A 20,077-nucleotide genomic window follows, 5' to 3' on the forward strand; every position below is an offset into this window, starting at 1 on the left:
CAGTGGGTAAAAATGCCTGAAAATGGCCATGCGGTAAGATTGCTCTTACCACATGGCCGTGGAAGAGGGAGCACTTACCGCCACCCCAGGGGCATAGCCAGACCTGGCGGTGGGGGGGGGGGCAGATCCCGAGGTGGGGGGCACATTTTGGTCTGTCACCGCCTCGCCACCCTCTCCCCCCACCGCTCTGCCGCTCCCCACCCACTGCCACAGCAAATACCTTGGCTGGCGGGGGTCCCCAACCCCCGCCAGCTGAAGCCTTGTCCAGCTCCGGTCTCCGGAACCGCCACGTTGCCTACCCTGCTCTGTCTTCCTCTTAACGTCCTGCACGCTCCTTTTAGTGAAAATGAGCATGCTCAGTTTCATTAAAATGAGTGTGCCAGACATGAGGAGAAGTCAGAGCAGGGCAGGCAATACAGTGGCGCCGGAGACCGGTGCTGGACAAGGCTTCAGCAACCCCCGCCAGTAAAACCAGGGGCCCAGAGGAAATTGGGGGGGTGGCCCCACATAACTATGCCACTGCGCCACCCATTGAGGTAGCGGTAAGGGCTCCTACGTTAACCCACCGGTAACCGGGTAGCACCACGGCAATGCCCAATTACTGCCAATTTAGCGCCATGCTAGAATGTAGCCTGCTATTTTCCCTAGCGCAGTAAATGGCACATGCTGGGGCTGGAACTGTTGCCAGCGCCCGTGTTGGGTCGGTGGTAGTTGCAGATTAGCGTGTAGTCATATAAGGGGGTATTGAAATGCTGGGAACATGGGAGGGGCATTGGCGGGGTTGCCACACGCGCCCCTACCTTATTTACTTGACTGCAGCTGGGCCACATCTGTGGCTGGCGCCCTCCCTGCCCATCTTCAAGTCCTTACTCAAGGCCCATCTCTTCTCCCTTGCTTTTGGCGCCTAACCACCTTCCCCATTCCTGTTACCTACACTGACTACGTAGTCTGTTACCGTTAGATTGTAAGCTCTCTTGAGCAGGGACTGTCCCTCCCCGTGTTTAAACTTGTACAGCGCTGCGTAACCCTGGCAGCGCTATAGAAATGCTAAGTAGTAGTAGTGCGGGTGTGAATCTGTAGGTACACTGACGGTGGGTTACGATAGTATTCTGTATTGGAACCTGAGTGCCCGGATGTTATTGGCTCTTGCTGCAGCATCAGGGTGGTCTAAAAAGAAATGTCCATTTATAGAATTGCCCCTCTGGTGCCATAGCCCAGCGTAATTCACCTTCAGTTTGACTGAGGGCCCGAAGAAGCAGAAGGAATCTTAAGGGCAAATTTAGATCGGGAAGACCAGCCGGCCCTTTTCTGTTTCTCAATCCCTTGGCAAAATGTTTTAGCAGAATTACAGGAAAACAAAGCAAAGCTGTTTGTTAATTACGTGTTCATAGAGCAGAAAAACCTCTTAAAAAAAAGAAAAAACCCTGTTGACATCTCTTGCTAATCTTGAGTTAAATTTTAATTTCAATTTCTTGTGAGCAACATAAGAGGGCAGTCTTCAGACTGTTCACCTGGGGCAAAGATGGCAGGTGAACATTTATCGAGCACTAAGTCTGTGAATACTTTTCATTTCCTGTTGTACACACAGCCTTCTGCTCCTGCTTTATATGTATGTAAATTTAGTGTGAGGAAAATAGCACGCGTAGACTTGAAAATACAATACAATCTGTGTGTATTATATTTTGATCCTGCCCAAACACTGCCTCTAAATGCCCAAAGTATTCATGTTTGGCAGTGTTTTATAACCTTTTTCAAGCTCCAGACTTATCTACACTTTGAGAACAATTGTGCGGTGCACACACCAGCCTTCATAGAAGGGGTGAGGGCTCAGATGATAAAAAGAATTAGGGAAGAACTGAAAGCCCCGCCGGAAGCTGGAAGGACTCAGAGGGTCAGGAGGGCATGTAGGGCCCTGCTGTCTGTGCCCCACATGCCACCTATTAATTCTCATTTTCCGGGGCTCATTCTGTGTCTAGGAAGGAGAGAAGCACGTGTGAGTATACGAATTCAGCAAACAACAACAAAGAAGACCAAAAAAGGAGCTTACATCAAGGGTGTCCAAGGAAACTTTATTACAATCTTCTTAAAGACTCAACACGGCTTGTGTTTCGGCCTGGATGGTGTTTGCTTTATTGATTATCGACTTTGTGAAGAGCATTCCTTCAGGTTTTTGCGCCTGAGGACCAGTGTCATAGCTACATGGGGCCACAGGGGCCTGGGTCCCCCCAAATCTCCTCTGGGCCCCTGGTTTTGATGGCGGGGGTCCCTAACCCCCGCTAGTTGAAGCCTTTGTCCAGCACCGGATTGCCTACCCTGCTCTCTCTTCCCCTCACATCTAGCAGGCTTCTTTTAGTGAAACTGAGCAGGCTCAATTTCACTAAAAGGAGTGTGCAGGACGTGAGGGGAAGAGAGAGCAGGGCAGGCAATGCGGCGGCAACAGAGACTGGCGCTGGACGAAGGCTTCAGCGGACAGCGGTTGGGGACCCCCACCAGCCAAGGTATTTGCGGTGGGAGCGGCAGGGCGGCGTTGGGGCAGCAGATCAAAATGTGCTCCCCACCTGGGGCTCTGGCCCCCTCTCACCCCGAGGTCTGGTTATCCCCCTTCTGAGGATGCTGGTTTTTCAAGTCCATGTAAGAGTTTTTTTGAGGGCAGACACTGTTTATGAGAATATCTTGTAGACTTCTGATGCAGGCTGTCCAGGCCAAAACACGAGCTGTGTCGAGTGTTTAAGAAGATTGTAATAAAGTTTCCTTGGACACCTTTGATGTGAGGACCTTTTTTGGTCTCCTCTGCTGTTGTTTGCTATGTGCATTGCTTTCCATGGAGGATTTTTCTTCTGTGTGCTTTTGGTCTGAGTATACGAATGTGCATTTCTGAGCCACTGCTGGGTGTCTCTTTTCACTGCACAGTGCGGAGAGCAGAGGCTGTGAGCTGGTTTGGACCTGAGCCTCAGACAGTGGTAACTTTTTTTTTTTTTTCTCTGTGGCACATCTGATCAAGTTTGGAGGGATGCTGATTGGAAAATATTATTATGGGACAGCACACAAACCTCTAGCTGTATTGAGGGAGTGCAATTTTCATACAGCCAGTATATGCGTGTTCAGTAAATCACCAGCCGCCCTCCACTTTTGCAGTACCCTTAATAAATGAGAAAGAAATGGGAGTATGGTCCAGTTTTTTTTAATTTGCTGTGTTTTGTTTTTTCTTCTAGGCACCATTTACATCTTTGATAAATCTACTTCATCTTGCATTTCTACAAATGCACTTCTTCCTGATCCGTATGAGATGGAAAGGTGGGTGGATTTCCTGTCTTTAGTGGCTTTTGCCAGCATGATCTGTAGCTTGCCAGATCCCGGGAAATTGGAACATAACATAAAAGTTGCTGTCCTGGGTCAGACCAAGGGTCAGTCTAGCCCAGTATTCTGTTTCCAACAGTGGCCTGTCCAGGTCTACTACTACTACTACTATTTAACATTTCTAAAGCGCTACTAGGGTTACGCAGCACTGTACAATTCAACATAGAAGGACAGTCCCTGCTCAAAGAGCTTACAATCTAAAGGACAAATGTACAGTCAGTCAAGTAGGGGTCATCAAAATTGGGGCAGTCTAGATTTCCTGAAAGGTATAGAGGTTAGGTGCTGAAAGCAACATTGAAGAGGTGGGCTTTGAGTAAGGATTTGAAGATGGGCAGGGAGGGGGCTTGGTGTAAGGGCTCGGGAAGGCTGTTCCAAGCATAGGGTGAGGCGAGGCAGAATGGGCGGAGCCTGGAGTTTGGCGGTGGTGGAGAAGGGTACTGAGAGGAGGGATTTGTCCTGTGAGCGGAGGTTTCGGGCGGGAACGTAAGGGGAGATGAGGGTAGAGAGGTAATGAGGGGCTGCATACTGAGTGCATTTGTAGGTAAGAAGGAGAAGCTTGAACTGAATGCGGTATCTGATCGGAAGCCAGTGAAGTGACCTAAGGAGAGGGGTGATATGAGTATATCGGTTCTGGCGGAATATAAAACGTGCAGCAGAGTTCTGAACGGATTGAAGGGGGGATAGGTGGTTAAGTGGGAGGCCAGTGAGGAGTAGGTTGCAGTAGTCAAGGCGAGAGGTAATGAGAGCGTGGATGAGAGTTCGGGTGGTGTGCTCAGAGAGGAAGGAGCGAATTTTGCTGATGTTAAAGAGGAAGAAGTACCTGACAGCCCTGCTGTCAGGTCACAAGTACCTGACAGCAGGGCCGCCGAGAGACTGGGCCAGGCCCGGGACAAGGCCGCCCCCGCCCCCCCCCCCCCCCCCACCCAAGGTCACCGGGCGCTCTCTCCACCCCCGGGCCCTCTGCACTGACCTTAAGCGCCTCACCTTTGAAAGCGCAGCAAACAGCGGCAGACCACTCCTTCCTTCTGTGTCCCGCCCTCGCGGAAGTTACGTCAGGCGAGGGCGGGACATGGAAGGAAGGAGTGGTCTGCTGCTGCTTGCTGCGCTTTCGAAGGTGAGGCGCTTAAATTCAATGCCAGGGAGCGACGGAGGGCGGGCCCGGGCCCGGGGAATTTTGTCCCCCCCTCTCGGTGGTCCTTCCTGACAGAATCCCAGAAAATAGCAAGACCCCATTCTACTTAACCTCAGGGATAAGCAGTGGCTTTCCCTGGGTCTAACTTAATAATGGTTTATGGATTTTTCCCCAGGAATTTATTCAAACCTTTTTTTAAAGCGATCTACATTATCTGCCTTTACCACTTGCTCCAGCAATGAGTTCCAGAGCTTAATCATATATTGAGTGAAAAAAATATTCTCTGAGGACAAGCTGGCTTATTAATTCTCACAAGTGAGTGACGCTGACCCGTGCCGCCCGGTCTGGGATTTACAAAAGTAAAAATAGAGCTTAGTGGAGCGCGGAGATAGGAAGGCAGTAGAACTAGAGGACATGAATTGAGGTTGAAGGGGTGCAGACTCAGGTCTAATGTCAGGAAGTATTTTTTCACGGAGAGGGTGGTGGATATTTTTATTTTATTTTTGTTACATTTGTACCCCGCGCTTTCCCACTCATGGCAGGCTCAATGCGGCTTACATGAGGCAATGGAGGGTTAAGTGACTTGCCCAGAGTCACAAGGAGCTGCCTGTGCCTGAAGTGGGAATCGAACTCAGTTCCTCAGGACCAAAGTCCACCACCCTAACCACTAGGCCACGCCTCCACTGTGGAATACCCTTCCGCAGGAGGTGGTGGAGATGAAAACGGTAATGGAATTCAAACATGCATGGGGAATCCGGCTTAGAAGGAATGGTTCCGTGGAATCTTAGCAGAGATTGGGTGGCGACGCCGGTAACATAGTAGATGACGGCAGAAAAAGACCTGCACGATCCATCCAGTCTGCCCAACAAGATAACTCATATTTGCTACTTTTTGTGTATACCCTACTTTGATTTGTACCTGTGCTTTTCAGGACACAGACCGTATAAGTCTGCCCAGCACTATCCCCGCCTCCCAACCACCAGCCCCGCCTCCCAACCAACGGCTCTGGCACAGATTGTATAAGTCTGCCCAGCACCAGAGTCGGCAGGGTTGCGGTTAAGCCGCAGAATTGGGCGGCTTTTCGGAAACGGCTGCGGGGAATTTTCGAATCGCGTGGGTTGCGGGGATTTGGGCGGGTTTTCGAGCGGCCGCGGTGCGGGATTGGGTGGGTTTTCGCAGCCACCGATTGGCCGGTTTTCCCGCTGCCGGGGCTTCTATTGGTCCAATTTGGTCCAATAGAAGCCTTTCAGGGGCGGGGTTGACGTCAAGGGTGACGTCGGGGGCGGGGTTAGTGACGCGGGGGCGGGGTTAGTGATGTGGGGGGCGGGGTTCGGTGACGCGGGGGCGGGGGTTGGCTGCGGGCGGTTTTTGGGCGGGTTTACGGCTGGTTTTGGGCTGGGAAAATTTTTCCCAGCTGGCAACCTTGCCCAGCACTATCCTCGCCTCCCAACCACCAGCCCTGCCTCCCAACCACCGGCTCTGGCACAGACCGTACAAGTCTACCCAGCACTATCCCCGCCTCCCAACCACCAGTCCTGCTTCCCACCTCCATGACTGAATAGATAGGGATGGGCTGGAGTGTAAATTTTAAAGGGCTTCGATGTTAGCTTCAGAACTTAGTACAAGAACAGTGGTGGGCAGACTTCTGCGGTCTGTGCCCTGAGAAATACAAGGAGAAATCAAACTCGGGTATACATATAAAGTATCACATACCATGTAAATGAGTTTATCTTGTTGGGCAGACTGGATGGACCGTACAGGTCTTTATCTGCTGTCATTTACTATATTACTATTAAAAAAGATGATGTTGCTTGAAAATCCTTTTATTCCAAGCACCAGGTCAAGGACCATGTTTCAGCAGATGGAGCCACTTGCCTCAGATGTCACACCAGTATTCTCTGTGCTAGAGCAACTGGTTGTATGGCTGGTGCAAAGGTGCTGGTAGGTACAGTAGTAGCAGCAGGATAAAAGATGCCTGTAAAACTGTGGATAGGAGATTAGGGAAGTAGAAAGACAGAGGGGCCAGTGGGAGTGCTGGAGAGAGAAATGGGAAAAGTCAGTAGATAGATGAGAGGTGAAAAGGAGGAGACTAAGGAATAGAAGGTGAGGGAAAAGAGAATGAGGTTAAAAACAAAAAACGCCAAAACATATCAAATTCTTGTTTATACCATTAAAGAGAGCGTGGCAGTGGATCTGCAGACTGTGTGGTCTGGATGCAGAGGTCTCCCCATTTCTGCCAATCAGAGGAAATGCAGACTTCCCGGTGGGTAGGTCATCGCGTACCTTTACACAATGGGGAGAGGTGGGGATTTTCTTCTTATTCCAGATTATTAAGAGAGATGGAACACTACAACCTAGAGAGGTTTTGCAGAGGCGCCAGGGGTTGGAGATCAAAGATTTCTTAGCCTATGCACAAATACAGCACTATATACAATCTCTTCCCAGGGCAGCACTCCACTATGAAGTGCGGGTAAAGTTGGTGGAAATTTTAGATCTGGAAGCAAAACGGGCAGTGCCCTTAAAATACTATCATGCGCAGATTCGAACCGCTATGCCATTAGCACCATACCGGGAGCTGGCACAGGCGTGGGCAGGGGAATTAGGGTTGGCAATTGGTGCAGATGCAGTACAGACATGCCTGCAGACATGCTATAAAGAGTGTGGGAGTGCGGAATTACGAGAAACCCAGTATAAATTTGTGATGAGACTATTTATCTCCCCCCATAGAGCATACAGGGCTACCTTAAGACCAACAGATGATTGTCCGAAATGCACAGGGGGTGGGGCGCACCTGGGCCATATGTTCTGGCACTGTCCCCCAATATTGGGATTCTGGGCCATGGTCTGCAGACAGGTCTCTATGATGTGGAAGGTTCAATGGATCAAACACCCGGGACTTTTGTTTAATATCTTCACAATTCATGGATCATCTAAAGCAGGACTCCGCTATTTCCAACGCCGAGCTGTACTGATGGGGAAAAAAACGATTCTCAAGCTCTGGCTCCAGGAGGAAAAACCCACTACCCAAGTATGGAGGGCATACATGAAATCGTTGAGTGCCCTAGAACGCAGGGCAGTACAGGACTTAGCCACTCCAAAGGGCGAGAAATACCTCCAATGTTGGTTACCATTCTTGGACACTTTAACACCCCAAGCGCGAAGTAGAGTACTTAATGGTTAAATACAGTAATAACATACAGCAACCTGGTGAGGGGGGGGGAAAGGGTGGAATGGGGGGGGGGGTGGATCATGAGGGGGGGGGGGGAAAGAAAAATATAATGATGATATATAGAATCTGTTAAGACTATAGTACCAAGACACATGGTAAACCACTGTTGTAATTTATTTTGATTGTACGGATTTATTGTAGAAGTTTGTCATCAATAAAACATATATTAAACAAAAACAAATGGGCAGAATTCAGGGGCGTAGCCAGGCACCTAATTTTGGGTGGGCCTGGGACCAAAATGGGTGGGCAGAGGAATCCTGCCTCCATCCCACAGGTGATTTGGTCTCTCCTTCTCTCACCTGCATGCCATATGGTCTCTCAAACATCCCGCCCCCCCCCCCCCCCGCATACTTTTTAAATAGCAGATTTTCACTGTCAGTGAGCAGCAACTAATACACACTGCTCATGTTGCCCCCCACAACCTTCCCACTGATGCAACTTCCTGTTTCCGCATAGGTGGGAATACATCAGAGGGAAGGCTGTGGGGCCGAAGCAGGCAGTATGTATCAGTCACTGCTCACTGCAGGCAAAGATCTGCTATTTACATGGTATGCAGGAGGGACAATTGTTGGGAGTTTTCTGTTGGTGGGGCTTGGGAATCCCTGCCAGCCACATCATAGGTGTGCTACTACTGGGTGGGCCTGAACCCTAAGTGGGTGGGCTTGGGCCCACCCTTAGCTACGACACTGGGGCAGATATAAACCTAGAGAATATAAAAATGAAAAAAGCCCATAAAGATCAGTGCCAGACATACAGAGAAGGAAAAGAGGAAGACAATAGGAAAGAGAAGAATTGGAAAGGCAAATCTGGAAAAAGAATTTAGGAGTAAAACCATAAATATTTTATGTTCAAGATGGTCACATACACAGGGTAGTGAACGGTACTGAGTAGATGGTGTCTTTGTCATGGCTTGGAAGGTTTGTAGAGATTGCATGTTTGATGCAGAAGGGAGACTCTAATTCCTTCCTTGCCTGTCATTTCTTTCAGGGTCTATGTTGCTGAATCTCTTATTTCCAGTGCTGGGGAAGGATTGTATGCTAAAGTAGCAGCTGGTCCTAATACTGTGATGTCGTTTTACAATGGTGTCCGCATTACGCATCAGGAGGTGAGTGCATCCAGAAGTCGGTAAGTGCCCCACCCGATTTCTGACCACCTTATCTAGAAAGTATCATCTTAGAGGGTCTGGCTCACCATGATAAAACAGATTTTTGTCTCTGTAAAGATTCACACAGTGTGATGTGGTACATGTGGTATTTCAATAGGCAGTATCATTTAACGCAGAGCTTCCCAAACATGGGTCGTGACCAGTGTGTAAGTTTACAGCCTGGATTTGATAAGTGCGGTATAGCTTAACGTTCACAATAAAGAAAGCCAGCAAAAATTTTGTGTGCGCAGGTGCTAAGCATGTGCACTCCCTTTCTGACCCGTATGCGCTTGCTCACCCCTCTACAGTATCCCCATACCTTTTCAATATGACGCATCCTCACTCCATTCCTCCAGGTCATTCGCACTATGTCTCAGCCTCTCCCTATATGTCATCCCCTTTTTCTTGCCCCCATTTCACATGCTCAGTATTTTCATTAATTTATACTAGAGAAAACAAAGAGCCTTCAAGTTTTTCTTACTTACCACCACCCCCCCACCTTTTACAAAGCTGAGGTAGCAGCTGCAGGTGCAGTAATGCCAACACAGCCCATTCAAAGTGGGCTGTGTTGGCATTACTGCACGGCAGCTGCTAGCATGGATTTGTAAAAGGGGAGGGTTAGTGATTTCCTTCCAGCAGATCATGTCACCCACCTTTTTTATATCCCCCCCCTCCCTGTACACAGATACCATCCATATTTTTTACAGCCCCCCTCCCTACACCCACACTTCATCCACCTTTTTTACAGCCCACTTCCCTGTACACAGATACCATCCACAAAAAAATAGGCTTGATGTCTCGGCGGCCATTTTGAAGAAGCAGCAGCAGTGAGCAGGAAAGAGTGGGGTTCTTTCCTGCCCCCAAAGAGGCCACTGAACCACCAGGGCACATTAAGGTAGGTCTGGGGAGGGCTGACTTCCTTTTATTCCCATTCCTGTTCCCATGGTACTACCGTGTGATTTTAAAAAAATGTTTTTCAAATTCTGCGCGACAAAGGTAAATCCTACGTGGCTGGGGAATTCTGAGCAAATTCTGCATTGCACAGAGCCCCACCAGGAGTCATTATATTCAGTGGGTTTTAGTGAAACTCAGACTTTATAGGGAAAGCTATTGCTGCTGCACTTCCTGCTGACTCTCGTTTTCTGTTTCAGGTGGACGGTCGGGACTGGGCTCTCAATGGAAACACCATCTCTCTTGATGAAGAAACAGTTCTAGACGTGCCTGAGCCGTACAGCCACACAGCCAAGTATTGTGCCTCTCTGGGACACAAGGCCAACCACTCCTTCACTCCCAACTGCATCTATGACCTGTAAGTACAAGGCTGTGTTTGTGTTCACTCGGAAATGACCGAGCTATTGGGCGGGGATAGGGACGGGGAGTGGGGGGCTTGTTCATCATTGTAGATGTTTATTGACCAGTTGCTTGTACTTTTGAGTATTTTCAATAAAACCTAATACAAAAACAAAGGAAATGACTGAGCTCTTGCAAAGAAGCACTTTACGATGAAACAGAGATGAGCTGTTTGTAATGACTTTGGAAATTTTATACGTCTCATATCATTAAAACCTGAAAGTAAGCAGAAAAAAAAAACATAAAAATTTGTGGTTTTCATTTGCCCTATCTGGAAACAGGTTGCACTCTTTCCCCGATAGAGCAATCTATAGTACAAGTCCAGAAATCTGGACTGCTCGGGGATTGGGTCAGTTCAGATTTTCTGGATTCTCAGGCAGTACTTTTAAAATTCAAATATAAGGAAGAATAAAGAGATGAACAGGCAGGGCTGCCAAGAGGGTTCAATTTCTGAGAGGGAGATTTTAGTACACATCCACTAGACTTCCTGACCCAACATCTCTTTCCCCCATCTCTCTATCTCCCTTTCCCCCATCCAGTGTCTCTCTCTCTTTCTCTTATTTATTTATTTATTGCATTTGTATCCCACATTTTCCCACCTTTTTGCGGGTTCAGTGTGGCTTACAATATGATATAAATGATGGAAATACAATTTGTTACAACTTGGTTATCGATTACATTGTGTAGATTTAAGCGAGACAGTCAAGTAACGTTAAGGAATATAACAATGGAACACAGACATTGAAACATTGGAAGGGGACAATGGGAGGTTTAAAGGGCAATATTAAGGCATGAAGACATACGGTATACATATTTCTCTGAGTGGAGGTATGAGTAGTGTGAGATTACGGGGAGAGGATTGTAGAATTGGATGTGTGATGCATTAGTGAACAGTGAGTATGGACTTTATGTGTTTTGGCTCTTTCCGTATGTTTTTTCAAAAAGATGGGTCTTCAATACTTTGCGGAAGGAAGTTTGTATACTTCCCCATCCAGCATCTCTCTCCCCTGTCTAGTTTCTCTCTGTGGTTCTCTTCCCCATCAAGCGTCTCTATTCCCCATCCAGCATCTCTCTGTGTCTCTCTTCCCATCTAGCATCTCTCTTCCCCATCCATCACTCTCTTAGAGATCCTATGTATTTTTCTCAAGCTCTCTTGAATTCAGAGAATGGTTTCATCTCCACCGCTTCTATCGGAAGGCCATTCCATGAATTCACCACCCTTTCCGTGAAGAAGTATTTCCTTAGGTAACTTCTGAGTCTGTCCCCTTTGTTGTAAATTTAGGGGTTCAGAGACCCCCAAGAAGGCTGAAGTGACCTTAAATCTGACTCCATCTCTAAATAGCACTAGTACTGGGGTAATCAAGGAGTTGTGAAGTTCTAAAAGGAATTGCCACTAAGAGAGACGTTAGGTCTAAGGAAAAGATACCAGCCTTATGACAAACTGGATTTAGATTACAAGTTATACAATGCAGAGAAAGATAGCCTGATACAGCAAAAGCATTTATACTTACAGCCTTTCATCATTAAGTGACGCCCACAGATCATCATTTGGAATGAGGAGTTTATTTGCCAAGGTACAAGTCAAATCAGTGATTGACAACAGGCACGTACAATCAATTAGTTATAGGAATATAATAATCCAGCTGCAAACAGGTGTTAATTAGTTCCTAATCTTTTATAATTTCTTTTACCAATTAGAGGTTTTACAATGGAAAGCAATTAGGTAATTTGTCAATTCTGCTGGACACATTGGTTTCCCTTGGAGAGAGAGAGTGGCAACCCTTTTCTCTCTAACTTAAACCAGGAAATACCCTGATTTTTATAGGTGCCCTCAGGATATGGATAATATGACAGTAGATATTCCTGATTGGATCTATGCTATTGTCATGGTTGTCACTGATTGGCTCATGCTAATGAGTAGCTTCTATCTTGCTAACATGGTTTTGTCTTTAGCTCGCTTGACCACAAATCTTAAGCAAGACCCTGCATCCAGCTACACCTTTCCTTTCTCACACCATGGCTGACCACAATCCTGCTCACAGGAAAGTCTCATTTCTCAACTTGTTTTTCTAACTTACATTACAGAAAATTCCACTTTGCAACAGACGCGGCTTCCATTTTGTGCTGAAATCCTCCATTTTGTTTCCATATCTATTGACCTAACTTTTCCTAATTTAGCTTATTTAGGCCTCAATCCGGGCTACAAACTAGGCCATACTTTTCCAGTAAGCTCCCAGTTATGTCAGCCATCAGATTTCTGACTCAGCCAAGGTCTGTAATGGCCTGAGCTCTATGACTGGGCCCGCCACCATTCCAGTGGGGGGGTCTCTGGCTGTACCATAATTATACACCTTCCACCTTCATTCTATGCACCCTTGTTCCAGACTTGGCTCCTGTGCATTTGTTATCCCCTCTCCCGCCTTTCTTCCAAAGTATACATATTGAGATCTTTGTCTGTCCCCATATGCTTTATGATGAAGACTACTGACCATTTTAGTACCTGCCCTCTGGACTGACTCTATCCTATTTATATCTTTTTGAAGGTGTGGTCTCCAGAAATGTACACAGTACTCTAAATTAGGTCTCACCAGAGTCTTATACCTCATCACCTCCTTTTTCCTTCTGGCCCTTCCTCTCCCTATGCACCCAAGCATCCTTCTAGCCTTTGCTGTCGCCTTTTCTCCCCCCTCCCCTTGCAGCATCTGTCCCTCCCCTCCATGCCACCACCATGCCCAACATTTCTCCCTCTCATCCCTCTTTCTCCTGTGCAGCATCTCTCCCTCCCTTTCCTCACCCCACCGTACCCTACATCCAACACTTCCCCCCCCCCCCCCCCCGTATCACCTTTCCCTCCCATCCTCATTTCCAACAATTCTCCTGTTGTTCAGCATTGCTCTGGAAGGTCCCAGGTATGGATCTTCTCCCCCCACCCACCTTAAAAAGTGACTGTCTTCAAAGAGTCGCTGGCAGCGTGTAACCGTTGCTGCCAGCTGACCCAAAAGCCTTCCCTCTGTCACACTTCTCCCAGGTTGTAAACAGCAAATTGCCATCAGATTTGGGGATGTGCGCGACCTACCCGCCCCCCCCCCCAAAAAAAAAAAAAAACAACTACAGTAAATCTAGGCTTAGTGTGTGGGAAAGTTCTGCATTACAAGACATTACGTCCAGATTTCACTGCAGCTTTATAAAAGTCACTGATTTCTCCGGCTAGTGAGAAATAGGCTCTTGATAAGTCCCTTGTTTACCCAGGTTAGCAATTCTCTTTTTCTTTCTTTTTAAAATGTTTTCTTCTTTACTAGCGGGACTAGTGCTGGGCAGATTTATACGGTCTGTGCCGGGGCTGGTGGTTGGGCGGCGGGGATAGTGCTGGGCAGACTTATACGGTCTGTGCCAGAGCCGGTGGTGGGAGGCAGGAATAGTGCTGGGCAGACTTATACGGTCTGTGCCAGAGCTGGTGGTGGGAGGCAGGACTGGTAGTTGGGAGGCGGGGATAGTGCTGGGCAGACTTATAGGGTCTGTGCCAGAGCTGGTGGTTGGGAGGCGGGGTTGGTGGTTGGGAGGCGGGGATAGGGCTGGCCAGACTTATACGGTCTGTGCCAGAGCCGGTGGTGGGAGGCAGGGGATAGTGCTGGGCAGACTTATACGATCTGTGCCAGAGCTGGTGGTGGGAGGCAGGACTAGTGCTGGGCAGACTTATACGGTCTGTGCTGGGGCTGGTGGTTGGGCGGCGGGGATAGTGCTGGGCAGATTTATAGGGTCTGTGCCAGAGCCGGTGGTGGGAGGCAGGGATAGTGCTGGGCAGACTTATACGGTATGTGCCAGAGCTGGTGGTGGGAGGCGGGACTAGTGCTGGGCAGACTTATACGGTCTGTGCTGGGGCTGGTGGTTGGGCGGCGGGGATAGTGCTGGGCAGACTTATAGGGTCTGTGCCAGAGCCGGTGGTGGGAGGCGGGGATAGTGCTGGGCAGACTTATAGGGTCTGTGCCAGAGCTGGTGGTTGGGAGGCGGGGTTGGTGGTTGGGAGGCGGGGATAGGGCTGGCCAGACTTACACGGTCTGTGCACTGAAGAGGACAGCACAAATAAAAAAGTAGCACATATGAATTTATCTTCTTGGGCAGACTGGATGGACCGTGCAGGTCGTTTTCTGCCGTCATCTACTATGTTTACTATATTTCTTTTTCTTTCTCTGTTTTTATTGTAAGTAAAGCTTGTCGTTTTTATTTGGAGCAAATGGCAGTATATCGCTAAACTAAATCTATGCAGAACACCATTAAAATTAGCCAGCGAAGGGAACTACAACTACTAATCATTTCTATAACGCTACTAGATGTACACAGCACGGTACACATTATATGCAGGTACTTTCTCTGTCCCTAGATGGGGCAGTGGAGGTTTAAGCGACTTGCCCAAGGTCACAAGGAGCTGCAGTGGAAGTCAAACCCAGGTCGCCAGGATCAAAGCCTGCTGCACAAACCATTAGGCTACTCCACACAAAGGAGCCCTAAATGTTTATTTATTTATTTACAGTATTTATATATTGCCTAGCCTAGACCTAAGTGGTTTACAATTTTCTTTTTCAGGTACAGGTACTGTCCTTAATGGGCTCACACTCTAGTATTATATCATACCTGGGACAGTGGAGGGCTGAGAGGGTCTTTTATGAAGGCACGCTCGCGTTTTGCTAAAATTGTGGGTACGCTAAACGTTAGAGATGCCGATGCATTCCTATGGGTGTCTCTAACGTTTAGCGCGCGCTAAAAACGTGAGCGCGCCTTAGTAAAAGACGCCCCCCGAGTGAGTTGTCCAGGGTCACGCGGAACCGCAGAGGGAATTGAACCTGATTCCCTAGGATGTCAACCCACTGCTGACTTATCAGCTGTGGGAATCGAACCCAGTTTCCCAGGTCGGTGAATAAATGTGGACTGCCTATTCCTAAAGACCTAAAACTTGTTTGTGGTAGCCAAGAATCATTGCCCTAGGTGGGACCTTCCTAGAGCGATTCCCTTGTAAGTGTTTTATTTCCTGATTACTTATTTGTTGAACCCAGGAAATTATAAGAGTTTGTGGAGTTAAAAGAACAGATGAAGAACCCTCTGCAGCAACTTTAAGTTACCACTGTACCGGCTGCAATTACCGATTAACCATTTTGTGTTTTTCTTATTTTCTTTGAGATTGTTTTCCTGGTCTTGGATCCCCCAATTGTGGACAATAATGTGGACTAACAAAGATGATATTTTCCTTAATGTTTGTTTTTATTGATATTTTCTCTTTTCTTTCCCATTTATGTATTGGACATAAATGTAATATAAAATGAATAAATAAAATAATTTAAAAAAGAAAAAAACAAACAAAAAACTTGTTTTTGGTGTTTTTAGGTTTGTTCATCCACGTTTTGGGGTCGATCAAATGTATCCGGACCATCAGGGCGGTGGAGCGGGATGATGAACTGACAGTGGCCTACGGCTATGATCTCAACCCACAAGGGAAGAGTGGACTTGAAGCACCTGAATGGTACCAGTTAGATCTGAAGGCCTTCCAGGCATCTCAGCAAAAGTAAAGGAAACCAACCCACACACCAACACACACAGCAACAATTTCTCAGTTCAGGGAGCTGCCATGGCTACATGGATCTATGCACTGCATTTATACTGAAAACTGGACACCCAGGGACTGTTTTATGCTATCATGTCACAACCCTTCATTTGTTGTTAAACATGAGTTTCTGATCTACTACTAACTAGGTTTGAGTGCCCTGTTCTTAGCCAGTTTACAATTAACTAGCCCTCGTGACAAAGCTTACAGAAGAGGCTATTTACTGGTACCTGGTGTATGCTTCCTTTTGTAGGTCCAGTTGTCAAGTCTTTTTCAGATACCAGATAATTAAAAAATCAAAGAACATGGTTATACATGTGGTTTACAGGTTGCTGAGACATCTTCTTACAATTTGCATAAAAGCCTTTGTAAACTGGAACAGTGGGTTGGTGTATTTTGATACTTTCCCCTGCGGCAGTAACAGAACTTTTTCTCTTCTACTATTGCCACTTAACTGTTTAAAGAGAGCAGACTTGACTTCTTGCAAGAAGCCGAATCGTGCTCCTTTTTCCAAGAGACACTTTTGCTGCTGGAAAGCGTGCATTAAGAGCTCTCCATGCAGCATTAATCTGTTTTTCAGGATCTAGTGCATGGGTTGATAATAGCGTCATCTGAGGCCTTTGCCACTGGTGCCACTGATCGCACCAGCTTTGAGATGTCTTTGTACCCGTCCAAAGAAGATGGGGGGGGGGGGGGGAGGAATACCTTTGTAATTGAACTACCCATCACGCAGGTGAGATCAGAGGGGAAAGAACGTAAATGTGATTTGAATCTTTATGTACTCTGTTGTGTGTTTGTTTTGAAGGTTATTTGCCTCGCTGAGAAAATAGTACAATAACATGAGAAGAAATGTATAGCTGCAGTGCAGGAACAGAGTACAAACCTTTTTGGAAAACATTCAACAAGCAAACTAAACATTATTCTAAAAAAATATATATGTATTTACTAAAGGCTGATTTTTGGAGGGGCCTTCATTAAATTTGATTCACAATTTGCTAAATCACAAACAACATCCACCTGGGAACAGTGGCGTAGCCACAGGTGGGCTTGGGTGGGCCAGGGCCCACCCATTTATGGCTCAGGCCCACCCAACAGTAGCACATGTTTAGTGGTAACTGGTGGGAATCCCAAGCTCCGCCAGCTGAAGAGTTCCCCCTGATGGTAACGAAAACGCTACTCTCCACAACACCGGCACCTGCGCATGCTCAGTTTTCAGTGCATGCCTGCTGTCAAGGTGGAAAGAAGCGTTTTCCCACCAGCTGAGATTTTCTTTTTGGGGGGGGGGGGGGAGGGAGAACACTTGGTACCCACCCAATTCTTGCCTAGGCCCACCCAAAATCTGTTGTCTGGCTACGCCCCTGCCTGGGAAACTTCATATTTGTGCTGTTTTCCACGGTTTGGCTTAGCTGGCATTGCGTGTGCAGCAGGGGGACCTTTGTTCTGCAGCTTTTCCGAGTCATGGAACTGGCTGAATAGCTGGAGCTATTGGACTCATCACTTCTTAACTCATGTTGCAAAACAAACTTAACTTTGTTTTATCATTTATTTCATGCCTCTGTCTTTTGCAGAAGAAAGAGCACAATCAACCCCAAAAGCTACAGCAAAATAGGGGCTTGTGGGATTTTGAAAGGAGAGGGTGCAGCACATTAGCTAAAAGAAAGAAAGGGAGACACACAAACTCTGTGCACAAATTGTGAAGTCCAAACGAGCCACCGACTATGCTTTGGTTTGACTGTCATGATGGGTGTAAATTTAGAAAACAGGCACTAACATTTATGTACCAGTTTCAGGGGGGAAATGTTTATAATACTAACTTGCTTGTGTGCCTAAGCTCGGTTCTCTTAACTACTTTGATATCTTACACAGCACATAGTTTGCAGGTGGGTGAAGCACAAAGTTACATAAAATAGAGTAAGTGACACAGATATCCCTGGAAAATAGGTGCATGCATGAGTGCTGGTGCCTAATTGCACAGGTGTGTATCTACCCCCTTACATTAGTATTCTATCAAAGGATATAGGTGCCTGCTTTCCTTAAAGAATATGCACCAGTCAGAGGTCCAGTTCTAGAATTACACCCCCCCCCCCCCAGAAGGGTTTTAGCCATGGAAGTGAACTTTTGTCTGCTCGCTGTGCAGGTAGAAGTATGTGCTTCTGAAAGCATTTGTGTACTTTTACTCACAGTGAGCAGAGACGGTCCAAGGGCCCAGAATCTGTCCCTAGGTAAGCCTTCTGTACAGGTACATGCTGGCTTGCACCATGCCTTTTTCATTGATAAGTACATAAGCTCCGCCATACCGGGAAAAGACCAAGGGTCCATCAAGCCCAGCATCCTGTCTCCGAGAGTGGCCAATCCAGGCATACATGGTTGATAAAATGACCCTCATTATGCATACATCCACTGTCATACTTTGGGCATGCTAAGAGTAGATGTAAATGCAAGCATGGAGTTTTCCAGGCATAAATTCTTAAAGCAGAAGTATACGTGTGTGCTGACTTTCAAAATTCAGCAGAGTCCGCACTGAACATTTCAGTTCCCTGTGCACACGGTTATAAAATTCAGCACAGTCCACACAGAACATTTCAGTTCCCTCTGCACACGGTTATAAAATTATGCTGTAGCCAAAATAATTCTAGTTATACAATACAGCCCTTCATCCGTTTATTTATTTAATTTTATTAGTTGCCTAATTTCTTCAAAGAAAAATCGTGACTCTGGGTGGCACAGAACAACACACACAAACAATCATAAACATAAATGAAACACATCTAAAAATAGTACAACCATAAAGGAAAAAAAAAAAAACTAACAGAATTTAAAAATTTCTCAGAAGAAATTAAAAATAATACAGCAGTTCACTTTACTGCTGTTGAAATCTGTAAATAACCATGTTTTCACAATGCAAAAGGCTGTCCTTAGGATAAAAACAAACTTGTTCTGGATTTGGGGGTGTTGACTAAATAGATTTAACACTTCACAGCAGGATGGTCATTTAGAGTTCCTTTATTCAGAATAAAATGTACATGGGGCACATTTAGTCCTCAGCAACGTGAAAGGAGCACTGTACCACTGGGATAGCTTATGATTTAGAAATGGGTGACTCACAGTGGAGAGTTTGCCCCTCAAGTGACTGAATACAGTTACGATCATAGTCAGGTGTAAAAGTTTTCTGAACTGGAAAGGTGCAATACTATTTGGAAAACCTCCTTGTGGCTTTAAAGAAGCTTCTCTTCTCTATTTTACTTCAGTCAGTAAGTGGTGCCTTGCCTTGAGAGATCTTATTTCAGCACTGCTTGGTTTTATGCAATAAATTTCAGTTTTCTTTCAGTAAACACTCTCCAAGCCATGACAATAGCTCAAACCAAGGAGGTTTAATGGCAGGAGATGGCATGAGCCCATCTGGTCCATTAACTGGGCTGACGCCAGGGGGCAGAGCTTGTCACCATATCAGTTACATTGTTTTGTGTCTACCAAGATGGTGGCGGCAGCACTGAGGAGAATTAAAACCTCCATAAGACTACTGGGTGGAAACCGGCTTCAGCTTTTTGATGTCATGCCGGCTCCCGTCATTAAACCTCCTTGGCTCAAGCCATCCAACCACGAGGGCGGTGGAAACCTTTTTTTCACAAGTATGAGCATGCTAGTTTAGATAATAGAAGTTTGTATGCAATATTTTCATCGAAATGAGATGATGGACAAATAAAGGAGGTGATACTATAAATTTGGCTCCTCAAATTGGACACCCCAGCGGGGCATGATGTGCACAAGTTCTGTAATAGCACTTAGGGCCACCTAAGATGTTATAGGAATTCTAACATAAACCTGTTTTGTTTTCCAGAAGTTAGGCGTGTTCACTTGCACCAGGTCATACCTAAATGCACCGTGCAATGCACAACTGATGGAATTCTATACATGAAAGAGACCATCAGGTAGCAGAGCATGTGTGTAACAAATAAATAAGTAAGTATAAGTGAAAGTGGTTTCTGTCGGTAAATAAAGCTATGGCTGAACAAACCCTTGGTAACAGGGGCTATATAAACTTCAGTGAATAAACCTGAAAAAGGCGGTCATTCAAATACATCCTCAAGTAAACCACAATTATATGGTGTCCATGTGAATGAAGTGAAAACATCTTCTATATATATATAAAACTCACTCTCAACGTTCTATTGTCTGATGACGTCACTGAAGCCAAGGTTCGTAAGTTCGAAGCTCTGAAGCCAAGAAAATCACAGCCTCGGGGCCCCGCCCTCGCGTCAAACGTTATGACGT

At 46.5% G+C, this 20,077-nt stretch overlaps 1 protein-coding gene across 1 annotated transcript in view; it reads left to right on the forward strand.

Annotated features, from left to right (window-relative positions):
- The window catches only part of SETD7 (SET domain containing 7, histone lysine methyltransferase), a 75,500-nt gene extending 58,680 nt beyond the window's left edge, over positions 1–16,820 (forward strand). The window contains 5 exon segments of the mRNA XM_030191720.1: positions 3,213–3,294; positions 8,706–8,823; positions 10,014–10,171; positions 15,589–15,607; positions 15,609–16,820. Of these exon segments, the coding sequence (XP_030047580.1) occupies positions 3,213–3,294; positions 8,706–8,823; positions 10,014–10,171; positions 15,589–15,607; positions 15,609–15,770 (539 nt within the window). The 3' untranslated portion in view covers positions 15,771–16,820.
- Positions 16,821–20,077: the final 3,257 nt, after the last annotated feature.

Source organism: Microcaecilia unicolor, chromosome 2, assembly GCF_901765095.1.
Source record: "Microcaecilia unicolor chromosome 2, aMicUni1.1, whole genome shotgun sequence".
Lineage (NCBI taxonomy): Eukaryota > Metazoa > Chordata > Amphibia > Gymnophiona > Siphonopidae > Microcaecilia > Microcaecilia unicolor.